General features: G+C 45.5%; 1 protein-coding gene across 10 annotated transcripts; it reads right to left on the reverse strand.

The window, feature by feature from the left end:
• Window positions 1-516: 516 nt before the first annotated feature.
• LOC147417367 (uncharacterized) lies at window positions 517-27,684 on the reverse strand. 10 transcript variants are annotated; one of them, XM_086507678.1, is made up of 4 exons: window positions 26,850-27,684; window positions 25,293-25,501; window positions 24,708-24,816; window positions 517-7,592 (listed from the first exon to the last, which is right to left on the reverse strand). In XM_086507678.1, exons 1-3 carry the CDS (start codon window positions 26,865-26,867, stop codon window positions 24,729-24,731), a joined length of 315 nt encoding a protein of 104 aa, XP_086363804.1. In that variant the 5' UTR covers window positions 26,868-27,684; the 3' UTR covers window positions 517-7,592; window positions 24,708-24,728. The 10 variants fall into 10 exon arrangements, with proteins under 10 accessions (XP_086363804.1, XP_086363803.1, XP_086363802.1 ...); XM_086507677.1 differs by having other exon boundaries at window positions 517-7,603; XM_086507676.1 differs by having other exon boundaries at window positions 517-7,612; window positions 26,850-27,681.
• Between the last annotated feature and the right edge of the window lie 111 nt (window positions 27,685-27,795).

Below are 27,795 nucleotides of genomic sequence, written 5' to 3' on the forward strand. Positions count from 1 at the left end.
TACGGGCAAAGGGCCAGGCCGGTTTTAGGAGGGGTTTCTCCACTCTTGATCATATTCTGACACTCGGTGCCATCATTGAGGAGGGCAGGTCACACAGGAGACGGATTTATTGTAGCTTTGTGGATTTCCGCAAGCATTTGACATGGTATCGAGAGCTCGTTTGATGCGCAGACTACAGGAGATGGGGGTAGCCATTGTGTTGATTTGGGGGATTATGGCTCTGTACAGATCAGTGATGGGACATGTACGCACTTCGGAGGGGATTTCTGATTTAGTTCACTCCACCATTGGGGTGAAACAGGGTTGCCCATTGTCTCCTACTCTATTTGGTATGTATGTTGATGAGGTGTTCGATTACATTGACAGAGAGGGTGATAGAGGTGCCCAACTGGTAGGGACGTGGATCCCATTGTTGTCATATGCTGATGATATTATGTTGATCTCTGACTCACCAGACAGCTGGACGCATTACACAGTTTTGCAAAGGATAGTGGATTATCTGTAAACATTGTAAAACCAAGGTTATTGTGTTTAAAACCACACCACAGTGGACCAGGAGATCAGCATCGACTTTCATATATGGTCAGGAGATTGTAGAGTATACAGATGCATGCACTTACCTTGGGGTTGTCTTCACATGGCCGAGGTTTTCTTTGGGGAGAGCAGCAGAGACTAGACTAACTAGAGCTTATGCGGCCTTGGGAAGCTTCGAGAGGATGTGTTCGCAGGTTCAATTCCAGGAACCTCGGACAAAGTTATGGCTCTTTGATACTTTAGTAGCCTCAACTATGTTGTATGGGGTGTAGATATGGGGACCTTCGGTAGGCCAGGATGGTTCAAGACGTATGGTATAGAGAGCATCTTCTCCACCTCACATGAGATGGGTTTGTGATTCGACCCAGACACACACATGTCTCATGGTTCGCGGTGTGCCATTGGTCAAATACGCACATCCTCACATCAGCTGGAGATTGGAACTGGTAGATTCAAAGGGATACCAGCAGACACCAGGATATGCCGCTTATGCCAGCTAGAGCCAGAGACAGAGCTACATTACATATGTCATTGCACAGTGTATTAAGAGATACGGGGCCGTTTCCACTGCTTATTCATAGAGGGTTTCGGTCCTTTCTCCAGGGTTATGAGTTATGAGGATCAGAGATGTCTTGGGCTATATCTACTTGAGCTACACAGATATAGAGACACTTCACTGGGGAGAGCTAGAGAAAGACAGTCCCAAAGACAGATTACAGGTTTCTTTTCACTAGATATGGGACAGCCAGAAGAGCAGCCATCACTGCAGAGCTCGGCCCACACTCATCCGACCACTACCAGCACTCTCATCGAGCACTGGAGCTACGGAGATCGAGACGGCCACGATTGAGGAGAGGGACTACATAGCATCAACGGAGATTACAACAAAAGATTCGAGCCATACTCTCTCGACATCCGGAGTATAGATGATGATGGATTCTAGTAGTAGTAGTATTTTTGTTCTATTTCTTTTGTACCCAAACATGGTATCAGATTCACTATTTTGTAACAGATTGGTCTCATAGATCATTTTGACCTTTTGAAGACGTTAATAAAACATTTCATTTCATTTCTCTCTCTCTCTCTTAGCCATTGAGCTTGGGAGAGCTAGACACCCACATCCAGGAGAGCCACCACGACATCGGCAGAGGCTCCATCAAAGGATCATGACTATTCTAGCACGACATGAGAGACGTCTAGTACAAAGGTGGACATTGACGATACTCTTCAGCAACTGATGCACTACATCCTTGGACAGCGCCCGATGCCGGGCATCCTCAAATACTGATGTTTATGTTAGCTTTTATTTTACTTCTTTTTATTTAGTACCCAGACACTGTATTAGATCCACCAAGATTGTATAAGTTTGGTCTCACAGGTCATTTTGGTCTTTTGAAGACATTTAATATACCATTTCATTTCTCTCTTTGTGAAAAAGTGGTTGTATACTATGTACAAAGAGAACGTTGGGGATCCTCAAAGGCCCATCACCCAAAGGATGTAGACGAGAGTACAAAGCGGTGCCATGGGTACATTAGGTGACCTGTATGAAAAATGCAAAATGAACCACTGGGGAGGTGCCGAGTGCCATGAAATGTGTCCACAGTCCATACTGAAAAGAACTCAGGATCTGGCCCATGTCCTGAGAAAAGAGTATCTACGCCTCTAGAGAAGCCTGTTGAAGTATCCCACTGGCTGCAAAGTTTATGCAGCAACTCAGTCCAAATAGCTGTCAAAGTGGTCAATGTCGGGGAAGACTATGAGCCCAGAATGTGAGTACAACGAGCCTTTCACGTGATTCATAAAGCGATGCTACAGATCGTAGTAAAAACTGCATCCCTCTAAGAGAAGTCCAGCTGATGCACAGTGTTTTAAACCATTTGTATTTTTCATATTCAATTCCAATGAAAGCATTTGCAATATTACCCATAACTTGTCGACGAGGAATGAATCCATACTGAGCTGGATGTATACCAGAGAACAAATGATCTTTGACATAAGTAGCTATCATTTTCTACAACAATATATAAATGACTAGCATAAGTGTGATAGGACGCCAATGTGAGAAGGATTCACATAGCGCTTGCTTGGGCAGCAATTTCACCAATCCCTCTTTCCACAATTGCGGCAAAGATTGCGTAGTTCATGCATAATTTATCATGAAAAGTAGAGGCTGCTTAAGGCACTCCCAAAAGCGGAGGAAAAAATCAACCGTAAGACCATCCCATCCAAGCGATTTCGAATGACCAAGTTGTAATAGACTATCATGCAATTCGACTTCTATAAAACTGACCTCAAGCATATCTACATCAGTCATTGCCTTCCGTTCTTTAATGAGAGATTGCAATGGACACAAACAAAGTGAATGGACACTGTGCGTGAAGGTGCATGAGACTGAGAGATAGTGAGAGAAGAGAATACGACACCAGAGACGTTGTAAAACCCTCCTCCGAAGGCCCCACTCTCGATGGCGAGAGTGGTCTCCTATTGATTGCACAACTAGTACATTGACTGGATGCAAATCTAATGGCTATGTTGATGTCGACAGTATAACCGGCCCGTACAACGTAGAGGGCGGTACTATTTCAATTACCTGTTAACTTTACACAGAGCACTGGGAAGGGAAGAGAACACAGTTGCGTCCAGCGACTAGAATGTCACTGCGCACACGAGACCGACACCCTGTAGGCCCCAAAGACTGGCGCCCCTTTCGGTATTTCTTTATTCAAATTAAGGTAGATGAACCGACCACTTAGCACAAACTTTCACAAAGCTGTCCAAACCTGGCGAGGGCTGAAAATGCAGGTTTTCGACCGGATTTCGACAACATAACGGCGCAAAAACCCCTGTAGGTAAAAACACCTGTCTAGGACGGATTCCCTCGATATCTGGAAGGCTTTCTGGTGAGCTGTCACAGAAATTCAGCGGGCTGTAATTCTCTGTTTTTCACTGCCGGGAGCCCAAAAGCCTGTACACGCATCCCAAGGCTCTCACGAGGCTCCCCCGATGTTCCCTTGCAGTTTAGGTGCGAAACCCTAAACCTGCAGAAAAACACAGCAGGCTGTAATTCCCTGTTTCGGATCGTTTTTAGCGGAGCGAACACGCCTACGCGTGTCCCAAGGGCTCCCGCACGCAATGGGACAGTTCCCCTGTGAATTGGACGAGTTTTCACGCAAGAAAACTCTCCAAACTCGCAATCTTTCGTGATGGAACTGTGCGTACTTGTGGGGGATTAGCAATTAGCTAATCCGGTTCCTGTTCAAAAGGCTCTTGCCTTGGCAAATGCGCATAAACCCCCAGAACTGTACATAGGTCAAATGAGAAGCCCACTAGTGGGGCATAACATACTATACGTAGGGAAGAAAGAGAGCAGTATGTAGCGTGCGGAGCATCACTCCCGTCACCATACTGTGCATAGAGGGCAAGGTAAGCATTCCATAGCTTTTGTACCTGCTACAATCCACCTGAGGCTGAAAATGGCGCCCCCTTTGTTGATATGCAGCTCGTTTTTGCCTCCCAGAGTGGCAGAATCGCTCACAGGCTGACACGTCGCCCAGTTTCCGAGTTTGGGCTTTCCCTACTAAAAATATCTCAACTGGTGCGTCAGTTGACTTGGCAGCAGAGCAATAAAATGTTCCCCTTGTCATTCCAGAGCTAATGACGCGAACACATTTTTCGGTCAAAAATAGCAGTTCCCTAAATTTTAGGAGATGCTTCCATGGCGTCCCTATCGGTCTCCTGACCATCATTGAAGACTACCATTTGACCACCATCTACAATGTGGGTTAATTTACTGGCCCCTTTCAACTTATAAAGTTGCAGTGACTTGACGAGTGGCCCAAATTCCAGTTTGGCGCACACGAGCTTCCATACTCATCAGAATTTAGTGCTAACTGGCCCGGGCAGTCCCTGTCTGACCGACCTAGATCCCCGATGTGAGAAACCCATTTGGCTGCAGCCGTTTCACACTGGCCATGCAATGTCCACTTGCACCTTTTCAAGGGTTTTGGGACAAACAAGTAAAAATAAAATAAATATATCTAATACTTATTTACGGAAGGCAATAGGAAAAATACACCTCCTGGTGACAGACAGTGGTGACGACGGAACCGAGTCTATGGCTGGAAACTGAGTGCTTCGACTCTGACTAAGGCTGAATTCTGCTGATGCAAAATCGCAATCTGCAGGTCCTTCAAATGCTGTTGAAAACTGCTGTGGGGCTGCGGTCCAAGAATGTTATGAGTGGCTGAACTTGGCTGCTTTAAAACGCTGGAATCGACAGCCCAAAAACGCTGGAAAAACACTGAATAGTTGGCTGAAAAACGCTGGGCAGCAGGGGGATCCAAGCGCTATCTGTTGAAGGCTTTTGTTGCTGCAGTCCCTGGCTGAAAACGCTGATGGGAAACGCCAGGCCAAGCTGAATATTGCTGATGGAAATCGCCAAGGCAAGGATGGTGAAGCTTGGTGAAACCGCCAGCAAGGGGGGGGGAGTCTTGCTGAAAGAGAAAGGGGGAACCGGTTGCTCTTTGGCCTGTGTTCTCCTTGCTCTTCTGCCAAGCTAGCCTAGGTTTGCTTATATATCATCTTACCCAAATTGCCCTACTCAGTTCCCAACAAAAGTCACTTAAAATAATAAGTGAAAAATGTCAAAAATAGGAAAAATAGGTTTAATGCACTGGAAAATGCTCTTGATGGATTCTATTGGATTTTGATGGTAATGCTAATGATCATGCTGTGTGCAACCAGAGGATATGCATCTACTCTAAGTGCCTAGGCATGCACGGTCTGCAAACAGACTCACAAAAGTGCCAGAACACTTCCTAAGCTAGGCTGACTAGACTGACTGAACCCTTGTCAGGCTGTAGCTTCTCCACGGACACATAGGGTTGGATGTGTCACGTGACATGATAGATTGCCGTGAGTAGTGCAAATGCTTAAAGAACTCTTTTGATGAACAACCCTTATCCATGAGAACACACTGTCTGGATCTAACCTTCCATTTTTCAAGTTTCCTCTTGTTATTGTGCATCAAAGAGGCTTTGGCCGCACATAATTGTTCTTGTTCCGAATCAGTAAACCGTCTAGTATCTACAAGGCTTTCTAAAGCTTGACAAGTTGTCTTATCTTGATGCACTCCATCTCTTAGCTGATGCATGTACCACAAACCATAATCTTGTATTACTGTCCATATCTGCATGACAAAACGCCACATCCACATCGATAAACATATGAGAGACAAGCAAAGGAATGACCGTCTCAATCAAGCTTTGGAGGACCTTGTGTGAAAGATATGCATTATTAATATGAAACAAACGCTTACGAGGAAGCGGAGAATCTACAACCAATGCCTCAAAATGGACCAAGAGCCAAAGAGGAAAATGATCAGATAGAGTAAAAGAACGATCAATCCTCATATCACATGCAAACATATCATATTGCGGAGTGCCCAACACATACCAGCGATCCAATCGTGCTCTATATCCAGAGTGAGCACCATGAGTAAAAGTATAGCTCCACCTTGAAGAGTGAGTAACGGCCCACAGATCCAAAGCACCTATAGTACTGACCATAACATCCCAAGAAGAACGCTCAGAGCTCAACATATATGAATGACCAGCTAAACTGTCAAAGCGGACTCCATGTGCATTCCTTGCGACTCGTTGCGAGGTATTTTGATGCAAAGGTGACGGCACAGATGTGGACCCAATCAAAGCATCTTTATATGAGTGAATCACTCTATCCCACGCTTCAACTAGCGACTTATGGTCATGAGATGCAAATACAGAAGTTCATACACTTCTCCCATCCATGGCATGCACATTTCTCGAGACAGGTGGAGCAAGATGCTTAGTAGTCTTCTTTGGAGTTTGCCAACCATCAACGGAATCTCCCATTTTGGCTTTACCTTAGTTGTCGGCCTTTGCAGCATGATGCACATTAGCCAAACTCTTAGTTCTATCTTTTTCCTGTTGACCCTGCATGCTTCCATTAGAACCCCCCAACTTTGTCTTCACAGACAAAGAAGAGGGAGAGGCAACATGAGTTTCAAATGTAGGAATAGCAGAAAGTGGCAATTTCAACAGAGGCTCTAGGCATTCAAACTGCATATGGCCAAATTTACCACAGTTGAAACATGCACCAGCAAACTTCCCACATTTGAGTTGAAATGGCCTTTTGCCCACCACTGGATCACCAAAATCAACCGTTATCCCTGACAGTGTCAGTTTATCTGTATCCCACAACAAACAAAATCTATTGGAATTGGTATCTGAATTCGAGGGACAAATCACTTTGCCCAACTGAGCAGCCAAAAGAGCCAAGAAATGCTTCGAAGTCCATGGAGATCCAACTATTTCCACCCAAACTGGGCATCTATGTCGAATCAAACTTTGATAGTCTTTAGTAAGCGCCCATGGCAATACATGTGTCATTTGCATGTTGAATAACAACGGGGACATTTCCAACAGTTGCAAACGAGCGTCCATGTCTGCCAACAACACCTCATAGAAACCACGGGCACCAAAATATACTCCTCGGACAGCTTGCCGTTTCAACAAAAAACAAACCCACTGAGCTACGTCTTGAGCCGAGGGCATCTTGCCAAGGAAAAATAAAATAACCGCATTCAACGCAAACTGCGCAATCAAATCCATAAGCTGCTCAGCCAGAATAACCGCTTCGGTACTGGGTTGCTGACCTTCCCAAGCGTTCTTAGCATCTTTTATAATGTTTGCAGCATCCATCGAGGAGAGGTCGACCTGTTTCCTACACTTATATACAGCTTCTTTTGCCATACTCAATCGAAGCAACACTTGTACAAACAAAACCAAACCACAGATCAAGACTACTACTTCAAAAACACACCAGATAAGCACTCACTTCTTTTTTTTTTAATCAATGTTTCTATGTACAAAACCACAGCAACTGTACATAAATCTGATATTACTCCACAAGATTCTGTACAAATGTATGCACCGTGCAGAGCACCCTCTAAATAACCAAAAGAACCAACTGACGAATGATCCGAGATAGGAGCTAACCACTGAGCTGACAGATTCCTGCACGCAGTCTGCACAAACTGGCACACAGATCTCTCTCTCTCTCTCTCTCTCTCACACACACACACACACACACACACACAATAAAAGTGGGGCTTTGAGTCTTGACCCTTAGCATTAGATACCATTGAATTCAATCAAGGAAATTTCCAATTCAGTGCACATATATTCATAAAGTTCGCAAAATACTATCACCCCGTCAATATCCCTAAAATCTCAAAAGAGAAATTAGTGACTTTATTGGTGTCTCACTGCTCTGCTGCCCCCCCCCCCCCCCCCTTTCCTCGAGTGCGCTGCTCCCCCACCCCAGCCCGCTCGCACTACCCTCTCCTTCTCCTCTCAGGCACTTCCCTACCCCTATCGCCCTTGCTTCCTGCAGCCCTTCCCTGTCGCCCTCGCTGCCCCCTTTCTCCCTTCACGCTCTGCCCGCCCTAACCCTGCACCCGTTGCGCCCACATACGCTCGCACTCCCACCGGCTGCACGCACTACCCCCTCCTCTTTGCACGTTGCCATCCCGTAGCCTGCGCTATCCGTACTCCCCACACATCTGTAATCCAGGTCTCCCTTCAGAGAAAGGACTCACAGCAGCAAAGGTCGCATCGTCACCATCCCCGCTAGCAGTAGTAGACACGGATGGATCCTGCCCCGCCACAGAGGGACTCCGAAGAAGTCCCCTCGCCCGACCCCGCCGAGCCCACCATCCGACTTGCTCTTTTGCCAACAAAGCAAGCGAGCTTGACCTAGCAAAGGGGAGGTGCGTGATCTCCTCCAGGCCCGCCTTTTAGCAGAGGTGGGAAAGATCATCGATGTTCAGCTTCTCAGGCGTGGCTATTATTAGACTCAGTTTGAGACTTCTGAGATGGCATCCAAGGTCATTGCGATGAGTCCCCCTAGCCATCCGAGCAGCTAGAGCTCATTTTTGGCAATGGCGCCATGGTTTTGATCCAGCTACCGATGCTCTTGTTAAGGAGGCAGACCTACCATCTCAGTCTGCTTCCCTCGCCTAAGGAGAGAGTACCTCCCACTCCTTTCCAGGATAGGTTCCGAGATTGGGACCGTCTTGGAGACACCTCGCACGATAGCTTTTGTTGTTGCCAAGGCAGCAAGTATACCTATTGTCCGCGTTTTGGTTCAAGACACCCACACCCTCCCGAAGGTAGTTTTACTACCTCAGGTGAGTGGTGGGTGGCTCCGTGATGTGATTGATAAATGGTTACAATAATCATGATTTCAATCTGAGACCCTTGACAAAAATGTGATTGATTAGTGACTGATGTCTTTGTAGAAGTGTTGGATTTGTGTAGTCTTGTGCATGAGTACGTAGAGTTAGTGTCTATTGAAGAAAGTTTTTGTCCTATTGCTTTTCTTTTGCAGGTGTAATCGATGGTGATTACAAATCTTTCAAGAGGGGGAAAGAAATGGCCGAGAGGACAAGAGAACCGAATTCGAAAAACAGAAAAAGTCTGAACCCAAAAAGAATGGCCGAGGGGCATACAATTGAAAGGAATAAGGGATTTTTAAATCCTAGTTCCCACCCAGCTGGTGGAGCACCGACTGAGGGGCCTAAAACCATAAAAACCAAAAGCTTGAACTTTGAGACTGATTTCAGTAAATGGCGTTGATGTGGCAGATTGTACCGATGCTGACGTGGCAGGGTTGTACAGATTTTCCGCGTTTTAAGCTGGTTGTACCACGTGATAGGCTATACGGATTTCCCCTTGACAGTTTCTATGCTAGCTTTTGTGAGTAGATGCTTTTGGAGTTCTACTTTTGGCATCCCTTGTACTATCTATTAGGACCCTTGGGGCCCTCACTCTGTAGAGCATCTGGACGCAGAGTCTGAGAGCAGAAGATCCTCGGGAGTTGTACCTTGACAAGTCAATAATAAAGAAATACTGGAAGGGCGCCGGTCTTTTGGACCAATGCGTCTGGGTGCAGAATTCCGCCGTGCCGTGTCGTCTCTCTCTCTCTCTCTCCCTTTTTTTTTTTGGAAAAAGTCAGGGCTGTATATTACTAAGTACAATATAATCCCCAGCGGATGCCAAAATAGCCTATCACGTGGGGTGTACAAGCTGAATGTAAGGAGGAGAGCCACTATAGTGACAACTCGACTAAAACGATCTCATGGTGGTCGGTGTGACGAGTGGAGGAGAAACCACCGAGGAGGGGCATAATGCCACGTAATCTGTCCACCTGTAAGTGTGAAGAAGAGTGGGGATCGTGCCCAATGCCGAAGGAAGGCAAAACGGCGAGCCTCGGCTGCTCGAGATGCACATGAGGAAGAATCCCACTGCCAAATCAGGGTGTGAATGATATCCAGCCAAATGGCAGTGAGGGTATCCTCAAGGAGCTGTGGAGCTGCATTGAGAATGTGGAGACAACGAGCTCTCCAAACATTCCATAGTGTAATACTAGTGATGACTGAAAAACCTCATCACGAGTCTGAGAATCCCCCTGCCAAGCAATCTGTGGTAGCATAGCCAAAGTCCCTCGCCGATAACCAGCCGAGGTAAGCATAAAGGCTGGATCCATGTCTGAGCCCTCGTAAAAAAGATGGGGGCCGGGCATCGGCATCAACCATGAGACAGATCCCCAAGTAAGAAATCCATGTTGAACACCTGCTTTGCTAAGTAGAAAGCAAATTGCAAGCCACACTACATGGGAAGCTGAGCATGACCAAAGACAGTGTGCAGGTGACTCAGGGAGTCGCAAAGGACAGCGAGGACATAACGGATCATGACCCATAGTAGCTAGCCAAGTCCCAACTGGAAGTCCCGCATGCGCAATCATCCACATGAAAAAAGAAATACGACGAGCCGCATGTAAATCCCAGACAGCGAACCAAAACAGTTGCAGATAGGCATGAGAGAGACCTGAATGTAACCAGAAACGCATACGAGTGGGCTGCTCTGGCTGCTGTCTCATCAATGCTAACCGTCCAATCCTGACAGTATACTCAAAGAAGGATACAGGTGCACATGTAGGGTCAGAGTGAGGCCAATGCCACTCTCCAAGGTCCCAATATAGCTGAGATAGGGCACGACCCTCCCACACCCAAAGCCTCCAAAGTGCAGCATCAACGGAAGCGAAACGAGGGTCAACACAACGACCCTTCCCGCGGAAGCCAACTACTCTGATGGCCTCCCATCGAGCTCCGTGAAGGATAGGGTGTGGAAAGGTGGCATCATATGTCAATCTAGCATGAATCCCCTCAGACTGGTCAGTATCAACTATGAACAGCATGGTGTCTAAACAAACTAATAAGAGAGTGCTCTGAGCAAAGAGGCCTTCCCAGCCACAATGGGGAGGCATCTGAACCGTGCCTCTCATGATTGCATCCCACTGTGAAGGAAGGGCGGTATCAATCTCAAGCAATCTGTCTGCCACCCCTCGACCAATGTCATAATGCTCTGCCACAAAATCAGCATCTAGCATCCGTGTCTCATGAAACAACCGCATAGAGGCAGCACGGCCAGCGTCCCAGGCAGCCCAATCAATGTGAGTCCGCTCTCCAAGCTGACGGGGTGGATCAACCGAAGAATCAAGAACTGCGGCATTCCAAATGAGAGGCTGGCTCTCTCTCTCTCTCTCTCTCTCTCTCTCTCTCTCTCTCTCTCTCTCTCTCTCTCTCTCTCTCTCTCTCTCTCTCTCTCTCTCTCTCTCTCTCTCTCTCTCTCTCAATGTTCAGTAATTTTGTTTATGTGTTGCTATTGATTTCTCGCTTGGAGTGTCCAAGCTAGTCAAAACAGCTCATCATGCTTACGTATCTTTCTCAATGGATGTTGAGTACACTATTGATCACGCTCAAGACACACCCCCTCGATATCCGAGATATTATTTATGTAGAGAGATTGATCATATATACATCGGGGAGATCTTCAGGTTACTTTGTCAGGATGATCCTCGGATACCATTGCTAGAGGTTACACAATGCCTTGCTAAGGCTCTCCATACATTTGCAACCTCAGCCTTCCCACTCAGAGCCCGCTATGGGACTATGCCTCAAAATCGCTAGTAGGATGATAAGTGTCGTGAGATGAGACCCCGCTACAACACGAGGTGGCTCTTGGTTCTACTTCACATAGAGAAGCTCATAGACTCTCTCAATGTCTCATACCCCAAAAGAAGATCGATTTCTTAGTTCAACTTGAGAGAGATCTATACTAGTTTTGCTGGAGTTAGGACTCAAATGTCAAAAGTGTGATAATGTGGCATAGGCCTAATGGCCACTGAAGGGCCAAGTAAAGAGGTTGGACCAAAATCAAAAGGCCACATACACATAAAGTTGATGCTAAAAAGCAAAAGCCAAGCAGTGTAAAATCCGTCGCGACTCGCGCTGCCACGTGGCACTATTGTACAAACATTTGCATGAGCTTTTGAAGGCCTAGCTTTTGAGCAAGCAAAAGCATCTGGGGCACCCTGTTTTTGGGCCCCTGTGTAACTTTTATAAGTGTGCCTTGGGATCTCCTTTTGCAAATTAGCTTGGAAGCAATCGCATAGAGCACCCCCGGCCATTGTACTTTGTGATTGTCAAGAAGAAAGAAATATCGAAAGGGACACCAATCTTTGGAGTCACTGCATCTGGAAGTGGAACTCCACCACTTCGTCCGTCTCTCTCTCTCTCTCTCTCTCTCTCTCTCTCTCTCTCTCTCTCTCTCTCTCTCTCTCTCTCTCTCTCTCTCTCTCTCTCTCTCTCTCTCTCTCTCTCTCTCTCTCTCTCTCTCTCTCTCTCTCAGTTTAGTTCTTGTAGTTTCTGTTCGTGTTTTTCTATTGATTTCTTGCTTGGGCGTCCAAGGCTCAAGCCTGTTATAGTGGTATTAGAGCTCAAAAGATTCTTCTCTTACAAAGGATCCAATCTTTTTCTACAACACACATGAATTCTAGCAGTGATTCATGTCACAAACTGCTGACGTGGCAATTTCCGAGAAGCTAACCAACTTGCAGATCTTGACTGAGGGGGCCTAAACCCTAGCACAAACAGAAGAAGAAGACTTTACCAACTTACTGAAGATGGCCAAGGGGCCTAAAAATCCTAACCTTGCCTAACTTACAAGAAGCGGCCAAGGGGCCTAACCCTAAAATAGAGCAGAGCACTCGTTGTTACGTCCCCAGACATCAGGATGGGCACCTGCACTATGTCGAGGCCAGTGTGAACCGGGCCCTTAAATTATGAAGCCCTATAAATATAACTTGAGTCTCATTTGTGAGACATCTTGTGTGATTACCACAGTTGGACACTTGGCCCTTGGCAGCTCTGCTCGTACACCGTACTGGTGTGGGCATGGTGGTATGGGACACCAAGCCCTTGTGGCAGAGGCTAGCCCGTTTGGCTGCAGGCTCCCAGGCTCGAGGGTGAGCCCGTATTGGCTCTATGGCTTGGAGGTGAGCCTCATGTCCACTCACTGTGTGTGTCTAGGTGTGAGTTTGGCTTGTGTCATGTCATGTGTGCAAGATGGATCCGGCTAGGGACTAACATTGGTATTAGAGCCACTTCTTGCTCATATACACGGCATGGCGACGTGCACAAATCCACTAGAGTTCATGGGGTTGTGATGGCCTAGCCTGACAGGCTCTCCCCACTCTCGTATAGGGTGGTATGGGACACTACTAGCGCGAGAGGAGGGCAAGGGGGCACATGCAATGGTGATAATCTCGTGAGTTTTTTTTTTTTCACGGATTCTCATGTGTGGAGGTTGATGCTAGTGACCGTCACATGGTTGTTGGGTGTGTTATTTCTTGTCTTCTCCGTAAATTGTATCGGTTCTCGATCAAAGGGTCCGCAAGTCTCGCAAGTCTTTTGCACTACATTAGCCTAAGGACTTCAAGGAGGGGGGATCTACAGTAAAATGTTTCACCTTTTCAAGAATGAAAGACAAAAAGAAAGCTTTACAGTTCTTGCAACAATCGATAATATCTGTGCCCTAGGGAATCACACTGAAGAATCAAAGATCTCTCAAGCCACTAGGACTCTCAAGGATAATGTTATGCAGTGGTGGAGTTCTATAGCTACCAAGCTGCATGCTCCAAGGACTTGGCAAGCTTTCAAGAATATTTTTGCTCGAAGCCACATGACATCCCTATTTGAAGTTCAGATTTTGGCAGATTGGGGTAACTTGAAAATGCTTGCCACGAAAACCATGGAGGACTACAACCAAAGGTTCCACCATGTTTACCTTTTGGTGTCCTTTAAGTTGATAACCTTTAAGGACTTCAAGGAGGGGGGATCTACAGTAAAATGTTTCACCTTTTCAAGAATGAAAGACAAAAAGAAAGCTTTACAGTTCTTTCAACAGACGATAATATCTGTGCCCTAGGGAATCACACTGAAGAATCAAAGATCTCTCAAGCCACTAGGACTCTCAAGGATAATGTTATGCAGTGGTGGAGTTCTATAGCTACCAAGCTGCATGCTCCAAGGACTTGGCAAGCTTTCAAGAATATTTTTGCTCGAAGCCACATGACATCCCTATTTGAAGTTCAGCTTTTGGCAGATTGGGGTAACTTGAAAATGCTTGCCATGAAAACCATGGAGGACTACAACCAAAGGTTCCACCATGTTTACCTTTTGGTGTCCTTTAAGTTGATAACCTTTAAGGACTAGTGCGAACGCTACACCATTGGACTGCCATCACTTTTACAAGAACATTGTTTGTCTAAACAAGTGTCTACTATGCAAGAACTTATGGACCATGTTGTGGTTGGTTACAAACTTAAAAACTGGAATTTGCACCGGAAGATCAACCGACACACACTCAGAATCCTCGACTACCACGAACATAGTCTTGGGATTCTCGCGACACCTCAATTTAAACTCTTTGTTTGACACTTCGCCAACGAGAAACCCTATTGCAAGAAGGGAGATGCTTTGAATGTTCCTAGATGAGACATAACTACTATAACTATCCTACTAAAGAAGACAAGCCAAAATTGCAGCCGAACTTGTTCTCGACATTTATGGCATCTCTCTTGATGGTACTAAAGAATTGTGCAGAGCATATGGACAGATCAAGGGCTACAAAGCACTTATCTTCGACCCAGGAGCCACTGAAAATTTCATCAATCCCGAGTTCCTCAAGGAGATGGACTTTGAATACAATCAATTTGCTTGAGAGCTTGAGGCAGAGTTAGCCACAAGGCACACTCACATGTTGCACCGTGATGTGTCAACCATTAAATATTTCTAGATTGGGTGAGATTGCCTGGGTATGTGGCTTTGTATCGAAACACACTTTTTATAGATCAGTGCGGTCTTGGCCGAGAGCCACACGGCACATTCACATGTTGCATCATGATGTGTCAACCATTGAATATTTCCCAATTGGGTGAGATTGTACGGGTATGTGGCTTTAGTGCATTGGAACACACTTTTTGTAGATCAGTACGGGTTGGGTGTGATGGCTAACCTTGCTATGCTAGAATATCAAGAGCTCCCATATGGAATGAGAAAATTGATTGATCCTTTGGAATGACCCTCGAATATTTTTGAGCTAACTTGATTGTGTTTTGCAGATCTAATCACAAATGATTACTTTTCTTTCAAGTAGGGGATAGTCACAAATTGCTGACATGGCAATCCTCGAGAAGCTAACCAACTTGTAGATCCCAACCGAGGGACCTAAACCCTAGCACAAGAAGAAGAAGAAGAAGTCTTTACCAACTTAATGAGGATGGCCAAGGGGCCTAAAATTCAAATAGAAATCCTAACCTTGCCCAACTTATAGGAGCCGGCTGAGGGACGTAAACTCTAAAATAAAGCAGAGCACTCACTCTCACACACTTCTTGCGCAATAACTGATGACATGGCATGTTGTACAAACAACCCCACAATTTGTGGAACAACAGGATGAGGTGGCAGCACTATACGGACAGCTTAAAAGGGCGCATGCTTTTGGACCTAGAGCTTTTATATAAGTGATGCTTTTCATGTACTACTTTTGTACAAGCCAAGGGGAAGTGGGCTAGGCTCTCTCTGGCATTCTACCGCTTGCAACCAATTGTACCTTGGTAGAGCAATATAAAGAAATATTGAAAGGGGCGCCACAGTTTGGAGCCATTGCAGTCTGGGCGTCAAACTCCACGACTCCGTGTCTCGTGTGGATTCTCTCTCCTCTAGCTCAATGGTTTTTGACGTACCTAAATTGTGTTCTTTTTTGTTGGCACGTGTGGCATCACGTTATAATCCGAGAGAGGAGGACATCCCACCTACACGTGTGCAGGAGAGTACTCCACCCTTCGTGCAGAGACGGAAAGAATCAACGGAGATTTGAACAGAAGCAGACCTCCTTCTGAGGGATCGGGAGAGGACAATGGCAAGTTTCTAGCAGGGGATCTGGACACCTATCAACTTGGCCATGAAAACGAAAGCAAAGCCGGGTGCAGAAAAGCACAAACTGTACTCACAAGAAGAGTTTGAGGCGGCTAGTGGATCCAAGAAGCGTGTTTGCTTCGAGGATGACCCCAATTTTTCTTCGTCTTCAAAAAGTTCCAATTGTAACAAACTGCTGACGTGTCGACCTACTGAAGAACGGAGCTACCGGCCGAGAGGCCTAAACCCTAAGAAGAACAAGTAACAGAAGAAGTGTCACAAAGTGATGACGTGGTTGCCTGAGAGCAAAAACCCTAACCCTAATTTCTGCAAGAAACCCTAACTGCTGAAAACCTAATTCTGGAAACCCTAACCCTAAAACCTGCAAACCCTAATTTCTGCCAGAAACCCTAACTGCTGAAACCCTAATTCTGGAAACCCTAACCCTAAAACCTGCAAACCCTAATTCTGCTGCCAAAAAAACCCTAACCCTAACCCTAAGGGCAGATTTCCGCGTTTTGCGTTGGTTGATGACGTGGCAGGCTGTACGGATTTCCGTGATTTACGTTGGCAGCTTTTTGGCTTTGCTTTTGGACCAGAAGCTTTTGAGTTTTAAAGGCTTTTTACTGTAACTGCTTTTCAGGCCAAGGGCCTTTAAATATGAGGTTAGGGCTCATTCTCTAGCATGCTTCCTAGAGAAGGTGCAGAGTCTCGAGTACCGGCTTCTACTATGTTGATGCAATATAAAGAAACACCGAAAGGGGCGCCAAGGTTTGGGGCCAATACTCTCTGGGGTGGAATTCCGCCAACTCCATGTCGCAGTTCAGTTGTTATTGAAGTGCTAAAAGTCTGTTCTTTTCTATTGGCACATGGTGCCCCGTCTTGTGACACCAACAATTCCTCTTCCTCTAGATTCCTCTTCCTCTAGTTCCAATGAGGATGAGACAAGGTGGAAGAATCGGAGAAAGACCAAGGAAAGCAAGCATAGAAAGCAATCTAGCAGTTCAAAGGAGGACACCTCATCCTCTCCCAGCAGTTCTGACAATGATTCCCATACTTTTGGTACCATCTATGGTAAGAAGAGAAACCACCTCATCAGAGCCACTCAGTAAGACAAAAAAAAAAAAACCAAATGGGGGTCAAGCAATAAGGTTTGACACTTTTTCAAGATACAAGGATTCCCATCGCTCCCTCTCTTACATTCAGCAGTTTGACACCGCTTTCTCTGGGGGCAACTTGTCTGAAGCCTCCAAGGTACGAAAGGCGGCATGCTCTGTCTGCGATAGAGCAAGTAGGACGGTAGGCTCTGTAGGGTCAAGCGAGGGGGCTTCGTCAGAGTTCCTCGAGGACAGAGTATGAGTCTCCATCTGTGTTTGTTGTTGTGCAGAGTCAATGTCGAGGGAAACGAGTCAAGAAGAGGATGGCGAATCGGTGCCGAATGGTCGACTGGGGAGCAACGCGAGGCAAGTGGCGGGTAGCGTGAAGAGAGGGGCAAGGGCAGGGAGCAACGCAAGGCAAGGAGGAGGGGGGGGGGGGGGGGGGGGGGGGATGGAGCACAGCAAGCAGTGAGCCTTCTTAACTCCCTTCTCTTTTGTACTTCCTTTGGGTAATCCCAAATTGGGTATTTTAGTTATCGATGCCGGCAAATACCCTAGATTTTGACATAAATCCCCGTTGTGTGACTAGTTTGTCCTTACAATACATGGCCAAGAAAATGGTTTTGTCGAGCATTGGTTCCAAGCCATAATCTTATCCTATATGTGTTGCTTAATCAACCACACCGAAGCGAGCACCAGGATCAACCACCATGTCTGAGCATTTCCCTCTAGAATGCACCAAAGGTGGAGCACCTCCAAGCCACCTGTATCATCTGCAAGATTATCGGCACCCAACGCAGAAGAGGAGAGGTGCACGACCTCCTCCAAACCCTCCTCCTATCGTAGGTGGAAAAAATCATCGATGTTTAGCTTCTCAAGCGCGGCTATTACCAAATCGAGTTTGAGACTCCTGAGATGGCATCCAAGGTCATTGCGATGAGCCCCCTGGCCATCCAAGCAATCAGAGCTCACTTTCGGCAGTGGCGCCATGGCTTTCGGCTACCGATGTTCGTGTTAAGGAAGCAGACCTGCCCATTTTGGTCTGCTTCCTCGGCCTAAGGAGAGTGTCACAAAGGTATCATGTGGCATGTCCGTCCTGACTCAATATTATAAGTTTTTCCAACTTATGGGGTCCCGTCCGATGGGGCCTTGGGAACACTAGGACAATAAAAATAAATCAATCATGTGGACCTGCTGACATGGCAGCGCTTTGCGGACAGCTCAGCGATTTGCGTTTGCTGCTAATGTGGCATTCGTACGGATTTTGGCGATTTGCGATGGCAGCTTTTGGCGCTAGGGAATTGAGACCAGGCGCTTTTGGACCTTAAGCTTTTCATGTAACTGCTTTTGAAAGGCCAAGAGCCTTTATAAGGATTGTCATGGCCTCATTCTCTCTCACATTGGCTTGGGAGCACTAAGCAGAGAGAGGACCCTCGGACATTGTACTTTGGGCAAAGTGCGAGACCAAGAAGCCCTTATTTTCTTTGATGGAGAAGTCAAGGCCAACTTCATTTCAACCGAATTGGCGGCTCAACTTGGAATTACGCCCAAGGAAATGGACTACCTGGCCGATGCAGTTCTAGCGGCACCCGGACAAGATGTTGCCATTACACCTGTCAGTGGCAAACTTCCATTGCATTGTCAGGGGTATTTAGGGCACGAGGACTTTTACAGCATGCCTTTGGAAGGGTGTGACATCCTCCTAGGAATCCCTTGGTTCCACAAGAACAACATCGTGGTCAATTGTAGGGCAAGGAAAGCCATCTTGAATGAGAAAGGAAAAGAAATTGTACTTGATGTAAAACTAAAGGGCGAGTCCGTCCCACTTGTATCGGATTCAGCCGTTTTAAATTAATGAAATCCAATCTTTTTGTTTACTCGATCTTCTTGAAAGAATTGAATGATAATCAAAGGTCAAATATGTCAGACCTCGAAAAGGAATAACACGATTTTCTGCAAGCCCAAGCTGACTGTTTCTCTGAAGGCTTATGAGGCAAGTTACCTCCTTCACATCCTGAAGATCGCACAATTAACTTGATTCCCGGTAGTACACCACTGAACCGACCACCTTATCGAGTTAGCCAAGCCCAAAATGAAGAAATAATAAACTAGGTAAAAGAACTTCTTGAGAAGGGTCTCATCCAGCCTAGTACTTCATCATTCTGTTCGCTTTTCGCTTGTGTTGCTGATTTTAACGAAAGATGGATCTTGGAGAATGTGCATTGACTAAGAGCTCTCAATAAAATCACCATCAAGAACAGATTCCCTATTCCGAGGATTGATGATATACTAGACAGACTTCAGTGTTCTACTTGCTTTAGCAGAATTGATATGAAGAGTGGTTATCATTAGATCCGAATTGCTCCTAGGGATGTCTATAAGACAGCTTTCAGGACGACTTTTGGTTTGTACAAGTACTTGGTGATGCCCTTTGGTCTCACGAATGCTCCAACCGCATGATGGATAGGATTTTCAAGGAGTACCAATCATTTGTGGACACCTTTTTCAACGACATCATCGTCTTCTCCAAGAGTGAGGCAGAGCATAGACACCATCTGATACAAGTTTTCCAGGCATTGCGGCAACATAGATTGGTAGTAAACACAAAAAAGAGTGAGTTTTTCTTGCCAGAGATACACTTTTTGGGACACATCGTCTCATTGGAAGGTGTAAAGATGGACCCGGCCAGAGTTGAGACCATTCGTGACTGGCACAATTTGAAGAATGTTCATGTAGTTCGAAGCTTCTTGGGTTTATGCTCATTTTATCGGCCGTTTATTCGCGAATTTGCAGAGATAGCTTCTCCATTGCATGTGTTGACTCAGATAGAAGTTCCTTTTACTTGGGGACTGTCAGAGATTGCAGCCTTTCAAAGTCTCAAGGAAAAGTTGACAACGGGACCAGTGTTGGCTTTGCCAAACTTGCAAAAGCCCTTCGAGGTTTACTGTGATGCTTGTGGTTGCAATTTGGGAGCAGTCTTGATGCAGGAAGGCCATGTCATGGCTTATGAGGGCAGGATGTTTTCACGTCCTGAACGCATTGCCCAGATTTATGAGAAAGAGCTTTTGGCAGTTATCCATGCTCTTACACAGTAGCGACATTTTCTACTCGGAGCCGATTTTACTTTGTTCACCGATCATCAAAGTTTAAGCTGCTTCTTGTCTCAGAAGCAGCTTTCGGAAAAGCAGATGAGGTGGACTAACATTCTGTCACAATTTCATTTCAATATTGTCCATGTTCAGGGATAGAAGAATCTAGTGGGAGACGCATTGTCTCGCAAGCCCTTGGTTCTGGCTATTTCCGCAATTCATCACAGAAGCTTCGAGGACATGGTAGATCAGTACGCCACCGATCATGATTTTGCAAACATCTTTAACCGGTTATAGAGTGGGGAGACAATTGCAGGCTATTCCATATGGGACGGCTATTTGATGCCGAAAACGATGTGTGTTACACAATCTTTGAGGGAAAGGGTTTTGACAGTGCCATTGTCCACCTTTTTTGGGCCATTGTGGCATAGATACCACCTTAAAAGGTGTTGAGCATTACTTCTATTGGCCAAGGATCAAAAAGAATATGGACGAGTTTGTTCGCAGTTGCTTAGTATGCCAAAAGGTCAAGTTTGACAGGCATAAGGCACCAGGCCTCCTACAGCCTCTACCTATACCATCCCGTCCCTGGAAAGCATCGCTATGGATTTTATTTTGATCTTCTCAAGACTCAAAATGGGCATAATGGTATTTGGACAATCATCAACAGATTCAGTAAGCAAGCTTACTTCATTGTGGTAAAGAAAACAGTTAAGCCCAATCATTTGGCGAAACTGTTTGTCTCACAGATTTTCGGATTACATGGTATGCTTGAGTCCATTGTTTCGGAAAGAGATCCCCAAACACAAGTTGGTTTTGGAGGGCAATCTGGGAGAACGTTAATACTCTGTATCGCAGTATTTCAGATCAAAAGACTCAATGGGAAAGTATTTGCCCTTGTTGGAGTTTGCCTACAACAACACATTTCATTCATCGACGGGGAAGGCACCATTTGAGGTAATCGAGGGTGCTTAGAAGGTACCACCGTTTCTAAGCACCAAAGATAAGATTTTTGAAGCAGATCAACACGCTCCAGATCTGGACATTGCTTTTGCCAAGGTGCGCGAGGCTATTGAGAAGTCTCAAGCACGGCATAAGAAGGCAGCGAACAAGCATCGACGCGACTTACAATTGAAGGAAGTTGACTCGGTGCTTTTACGGTTTGAGAAGGCACGCAACGAAAGGGCAAAGAACGGCTTTTTCCAAAGCTAAGTATGCGATACTATGGCCCTTTCCAGATTCAAGACAAGATTAATGATGTATCCTTCAGATGGAAGTTGCCAGATACTTGAAAGATTCACAATGCATTTCATATGAGTCTGTTGAAAACTTTTAAAGGTGAGGTGCCAGTGGACAGGGAGCTTGAGAAGCAACCTGAAGTGGAAGAGAGCGAGGAGATTCAAAACAGATACTGGCTCACAAGGAAACGAAATGAAAAAAAAAGTGATACGGCGGTTCTTAGTTAAATTCAAGAACTATCCGGCATTGGAGGTAAAGTGGATGGAGGAGGAGGACCTAGCAGATACTCCTCGGATACTGGAGCTTTACCTTGAGGCTTTCGGTCTAGCTTCCACTATTCCGAGAGATCCTGGAGATCAACAGGGTTGAATCTAGTTACTCCGCTCCTTTGTCACAGATTACCTAGATGGAATAAGTCACTGAATTACCTTTGGATTTCAAGGATATTGATGGACTAATAGTATTCTGATGTATGATTTTATAAAAGAGGTACTTCAAACTGGGAATTCCCGGAATGAATCTGTTTCATGTGCTCTGTCACGTGCGTAGCGTTTGAGTGCATAATTGAGAGACGAAATGACTACAGCATTTCGGTCTTATTTTCCGAAGAGATGAGATGGACATGATAGTAACAAGATTTAGTCAATCAAGATGTCTGTGGAGATCAGTGACAGATCTATATGTGATTGCTAGATACGTTGCCAATTGATCACGATTCTCATCCAATATCTCGACGAAAGTAGTGATGTGAATGTTCGGTGACTGTTATCTTTGTGCGAGTGCTAGATGTGTGTTGTCTAGTGTGTCAGTGCTTAGAGTCAGTGTCTGTTGAACTGGTTTCTGGATTATGTCGGTTTTGGCAGGTGTAATCTAGGGTGATTACAATTCTTTCAAGAGAGGGGTATGTCACAAAGTGATGACGTGGCATGTTCGTTCAGACTCAATATTATTAATTGCTCCAACTTATGGGGTCTCGCCCGATGGGGCCCAAAGGACACTAGAATTATAAAAATAAATTAATCTCGTGGACATGCTGACATGGCAACGCTATATGGATAAGCTCCGCGATTTGCGATGGCTGCTGATGTGGCATCTGCACGGATTTCGGCGATTTGCGCTGGAAGCTTTTGGCACTAGGGAATTGAGACCAAATGCTTTTGGACCTGAAGCTTTTCATGTAACTGCTTTTGGAAGGCCAAGAGCCTTTATAAGGATTGTCAGGGCCTCATTCTCTCTCACATTGGCTTGGGAGCACTGAGCAGAGAGAGGACCCTCGGACATTGTGCTTCGCCAAGAATTAATATAAAAAGAAATACTGAAAAGGGCGCCAAACTTTGGGACCAATATCTCTGGGCACGGAACAATGCCGGGCCGTGTCGTCTCTCTTAGCTGGGATTAAGATTTTTAAGTGGTTTTCAATTTATCTCATGTGTGTCGTGCCAAATTCTCGACTTGGGGTGACCAAGTCTGTGGCACCCTTGGTGGTCGGCCTGTACCAAGCCAGCAGTAATGGGTTCCAACACGGAACTGTTTCGACCCTCTAGAGTAGGATGAGCCAACGGATAACCCTTCCACCTCAGCTTCACCATCGACAACGCTCCCCCTCCACCTTCTGTGCCCACTTTTCCTCCACCCGTCTCCTCCGCCTCTCCCATCCCTCCTTTGGGACTTCTTTGACTACGACTTTACACGCTTTCTCGGTGACTCTTCTCTTGACCTCAAGGCGGCTTGTTTTAGAGTACATGTTCTATTTTTGGCAGCCAAAGGGGCAGAGGCCCTGGGCAGTGGTTGATTTTTCCTTCCCATTGTGTCGCGGGGATCAGACTAAGTGGGCCATAGTGCTCAATTGGCTCCGGGTTCAAGCTCTCGAGTTCTCTCACCACACGGGAGACTTGGGGGTGACAAACTTGATATAGACTCTATGGCCGTTGGCCACTGAGAGTTCTTTGTGACACCACCAGATGCAGCAGGATGTAGACAAATTGTGGTATTCTTTTTTGCAAACACTCAAAGTGCACCATGCTATGTATATGTTCATGAGGACTCTTGGACAGAGGATGTAGCTCTAAAGACTCTGTGGCCATTTGCAAAGTTCCTTGTGACACCACCAGCTGCAGCAGGATGTAGACACGTTGTGGTATACTATTTTGCAGACACTTAGAGTGCACCATGCTATGTATATGTTCACAAGGACTCTTGGACAAAGGATGTAGCTCTAAAGACTGCACGCCCCGCTCGGGTATGAGGCCGATAGACACTCCATATACGGCTCTCTCGAGGTTGCTCCGATGCAGATTACTCCCCATCTTACATATTACAAAGCAAAAGACACTCCAGATACGGCTCTCTCGAGGTTGCTCCGATGCAGATTACTCCCCATCTTACATATTACAAAGTAAGCAAAGCCTTGAATGAAGAAATAAAAAACCAACTCAAAGAACTTCTAGAAAGAATCGATTCAACCTAGTACTTTGCCTTTTTTGTTCACAAGTGCTACTTGTTTTGAAGAAAGATAGATCTTGGGGAATTCAACAAAATCACCATCAAGAACAAGTTTCCAATAGCTAGGATCAATGATATACTTGACAGACTACGCGGATCTTTGTGTTTTACCAGAATTGATCTAAAAAGTGGTTATCATCAGATCTGGAGATGTATATAAGACCGTGTTCAGGGCATCCTTTGGATTGTATGAGCAATTGGTGATGCCTTTCGGTCTCAAAAATGCTCCTGCAACATTCAATAGGATGATGACCTTATTCTTAGAGAGCATAGACAATTTGTGGGCACCTTCTTTGACAACATCATCGTATTCTTCAAGAATGAAGAAAAACATAGGAAACATCTCTTAATAGATTTATGAGGCATTGCGAAAACACAAATGGTCATGGATGTGAAGAAGAAGTTCTTCTTGCTAGAGATACACACATTTTGGGACACATTGTCTCAGCAGAGGGTGTTCAGATGGACCCGGCCAATGTAGAGATTATTCGGAACTGGCCAAATCTTGAGAATGTTCATGAAGTTCGAAGCTTTTTGGGTTTGTGCTCGTAATCCAGGCGGTTCATTAGACAATTTAAGGAGATTGCTTCACCTTTGCATACCCTAACTTAGAAGGGTGTTCCATTCACTTGGGGACCCTCATAAATTGCAGTGTTTAACTCAAAGAGAAGTTGACAACTGGTTCTATTTTGATGTTACCAGATTTAAAGAAACAATTTGCTGATGCTTGTGGTAGCAAATTGGGAGCGGTCTTAATGTAGGAGGGCCATGTCATAGCTTATGAGAGTAGAATGTTCTCTAGACCTAAGGGGGTTGCACAAATTTACAAGAAAGAGTTGTTAGCAGTCATACACGCTCTGACTAAGAGGAGGCATTACTTACTTGGAGCAAATTTTAGAGTGTTTACTGATCATCAAGGTTTGAGATATTTCTTGTTCCAGAAACAGCTTTCCAATAAGCAGATGAGATGGGCGAACATTTTGTCGCAGTTCTGTTTCAAATTGTTCATGTCACATTTTGTCTCGCAAGCCACATATATCTGCCATCACGGTAGTACATCACCAAAACTTTGAAGAAATGCTCGATCAATATATAAGTGATTGATGTATTTGTTTAGTTGCTTGCACACATAGTAAACAGTCAAAACCAAAGAAAGTCAATTGCATGTTATAGGTCCATTATGAACAAAAAAACTTCAAACATGCTTCAATTGTATCACATCTGATCGAATGTTGTCATCACACATTGAGACTATCCTTGGTTGACACATTAACCGTTACAAGACCAAGTCTCAATTTACAAACCATAACAGGGGTTAAAACACCTGCACATAACACAAAATCAAGACGAATAAAGAAAGAGGATAATGAAGCACCGCAAGTTTAAAGTCGTTTTATTTGTGTCTTAAACAAAAAGTAGAAAAGATAAAACAAATTCAACACAAAATTTTGTATCTTTGACGAATACCTTTCATAGCCTTCTGGTGTTACCCTTTCGGTTGTGGCAAGTATTCCTGCGTTATTAACGAGGAGCTGCAGGGACATGGATCCATGGTACGTATCCAAAAGTTCTTGAACAGCTTTAGTGAAGTTTACAATAGAGCTTGTGGATGTCAGGTCAACTTCTAATGCCTTGACCATAATGTTTTTGTGACGAAGTTCGAGTTCTTCAACTACCTTCAAAGGAGAGAAAGACAATCATGCAGTATGCATTTTGGACCTTTTGAACATTTCTTAGGTTAGACCAGTACATGAATTATGCACGAAAATGACACAAAGTGGTATTCTTGCATCCTTGTCATGTTCAGCCTACAAAGTTACATTTACACTGGGTTCGTAAGTTTGAAAAACACATTCTCCCATTTGTCAATTGATTGCCACCCTTATTATAGTTTGAAAATGATTACCCAATGCCCTGCTTACATGCAGCTATCTCTTTCTTTCTCTTGTTTAAATTTAAATACCACACCTTGGTTCATATAAAAGACCATCATGCTGACACTATCACCACCACAATACTGACTCGTCGTCTTTTTTGCTAATCTGCTTTCTCATAGCCACACTCTTCTTCTCAACCTCACCTCATTGCTCATTACACGGCCTTGTAACTAGCATAATGTGGTAAAAACAGTGCAACACAGGATCTGCAAATAAACTTACAGAAGAACTCAAAAAGGAAACACGCACACGCGCGTGCACACACACACGGAGACTGGAACATCCAGAGCAAAGACAACAAACAGATGTTTAGGAGAGGCAGACACAGGTATCTCAAGGTACTTGAAGGCTAGAGGCAGAGAGAGCTAGGAGGAGGCGACATAAGTAGAAAGAGGATCCTCCGATGTTACAAGTCTACAGGCGCAGGGATCCTATTATTCAGGGTCCACCTCCTGATGTTTCCTCTTCTTCAGCAGCTGTTGCACTTGCCCCTCTACAGCCTCATAAGGCTCTGGAGCATACTCTTGTTGCCTCAAGAAACTCAGCAGTCCCCCCCTCAAAAATTGTCTTATTGAGAGGTAATAGCTCAGATTTGTGCAATAGAATCTTAATCTTCTCAACTCAGTCCTACAGTATGAAGAGCCCACTACCTGCAAGTAACCATGTGGCACAAAGGAGTGGACAGAAGCTGTGGACAAGGAGGTATTGGCCTTGCACAAGAATAACAGTTCACAACTTTGTCAACTTCCAGCCAACAAGAATACAAGCTCAAGTAGGACTGAGGAATAAGTTACATGGCTCCTGTCACACTCCATTTTTGAGTCATACACCTCCCCCAAGGATAGAACTTGCAATCTTCTTGTGCCACATTATTGCACACACATACAATAAGCTTTTCACTTGATGAAAGAAGCACTTATGCACATGTGTGTCAATGTGTTTTTGTACCCAAGACCATGTGTGTCATTGTGTTTTTGTACCTAAGTCCATGTGTGTGCATGTACATGCATATGCACTCACGTAATCCATGAGTAATGAAAACAATTCTAGCTTTTCTAAAAACTTGAGCGAAAAAACGAGAATGCACCTTGTCCAAGCCTGTCATGGATCGGCCAGCTGCAACACAAAGATAAAGATTAGTTCCACCTTTCTTAAGTGTCTAAGTGCCCACACACCAGGCCCCCTCTCTCTCTCTCTCTCTCTCTCTCTCTCTCTCTCTCTCTCTCTCTCTCTCTGAACGGGCGAGCAGGACTAGCGGGCTCTCTCTCTGAACGAGCGAGCAGGACTGGCGGGCTCTCTCTCTGAACAGCCCACTGTGCTGCTTGTCCCTAACGCATGAAACCTGTCACAGCCTCGCGCTCAGCCCGCCACAGACCTTCAGCCTCGTGCCAGACCTGCCCGCCACAGAGCTTCAGCCTCGCGCCAGACCTGCCCGCCACAGACCTGCTCGCCAGCCAGTCCTGCTCACTCTCTCTCTCTCTCTCTCTACACACTCAGTTCGAGCAGCGTGCAACATTCCACAGGGCAGCGCTGCCTGTGTATTAGGGTTTTGGGCAGCAGGGGGCAGCACGCAGGGAGCCACAGCAGCAAAGTGACAAGCGAAGGCTTTTCGAAGTAAGCTGCAGCAGCGCGTGAGGTGCTCCAGCCAACCATTGCGTAAGGTGCTCTTTCTCTCTCTCTCTCTCTAGCGCGTGGACTGCTGCAGCCCCTCACGCCACCTACTGCTCTGTTGAGCGCTGCCCACGCAGCCCACTCAGCCCCACGCGCTCTCTCACAGCTGGACAGCAACGCGCTTACTCTCTCACAGCCACGCGAGGTCAGCTGGACTGCGCCTCCCCCCCCAAGCCCGCAGGTGCTTTACAGGGCAGATAGAGGGCAGTCACACCTGAAATTTTTCGAAATTTTTTGGACCTGCAAAATTTACTCAGACCTGCAGAATTAGAAAATACAGAATTTACATATACCTTCATAAGTTCAGAATAGTCTGAACTCACGAATTATAAGAGGGAATAAAGCACTCATAAAACTATAAA

Source organism: Adiantum capillus-veneris, unplaced genomic scaffold (assembly GCF_014529385.1).
Source record: "Adiantum capillus-veneris isolate H3 unplaced genomic scaffold, ASM1452938v2 Hic_scaffold_263, whole genome shotgun sequence".
In the NCBI taxonomy this organism is placed as follows: domain Eukaryota; kingdom Viridiplantae; phylum Streptophyta; class Polypodiopsida; order Polypodiales; family Pteridaceae; genus Adiantum; species Adiantum capillus-veneris.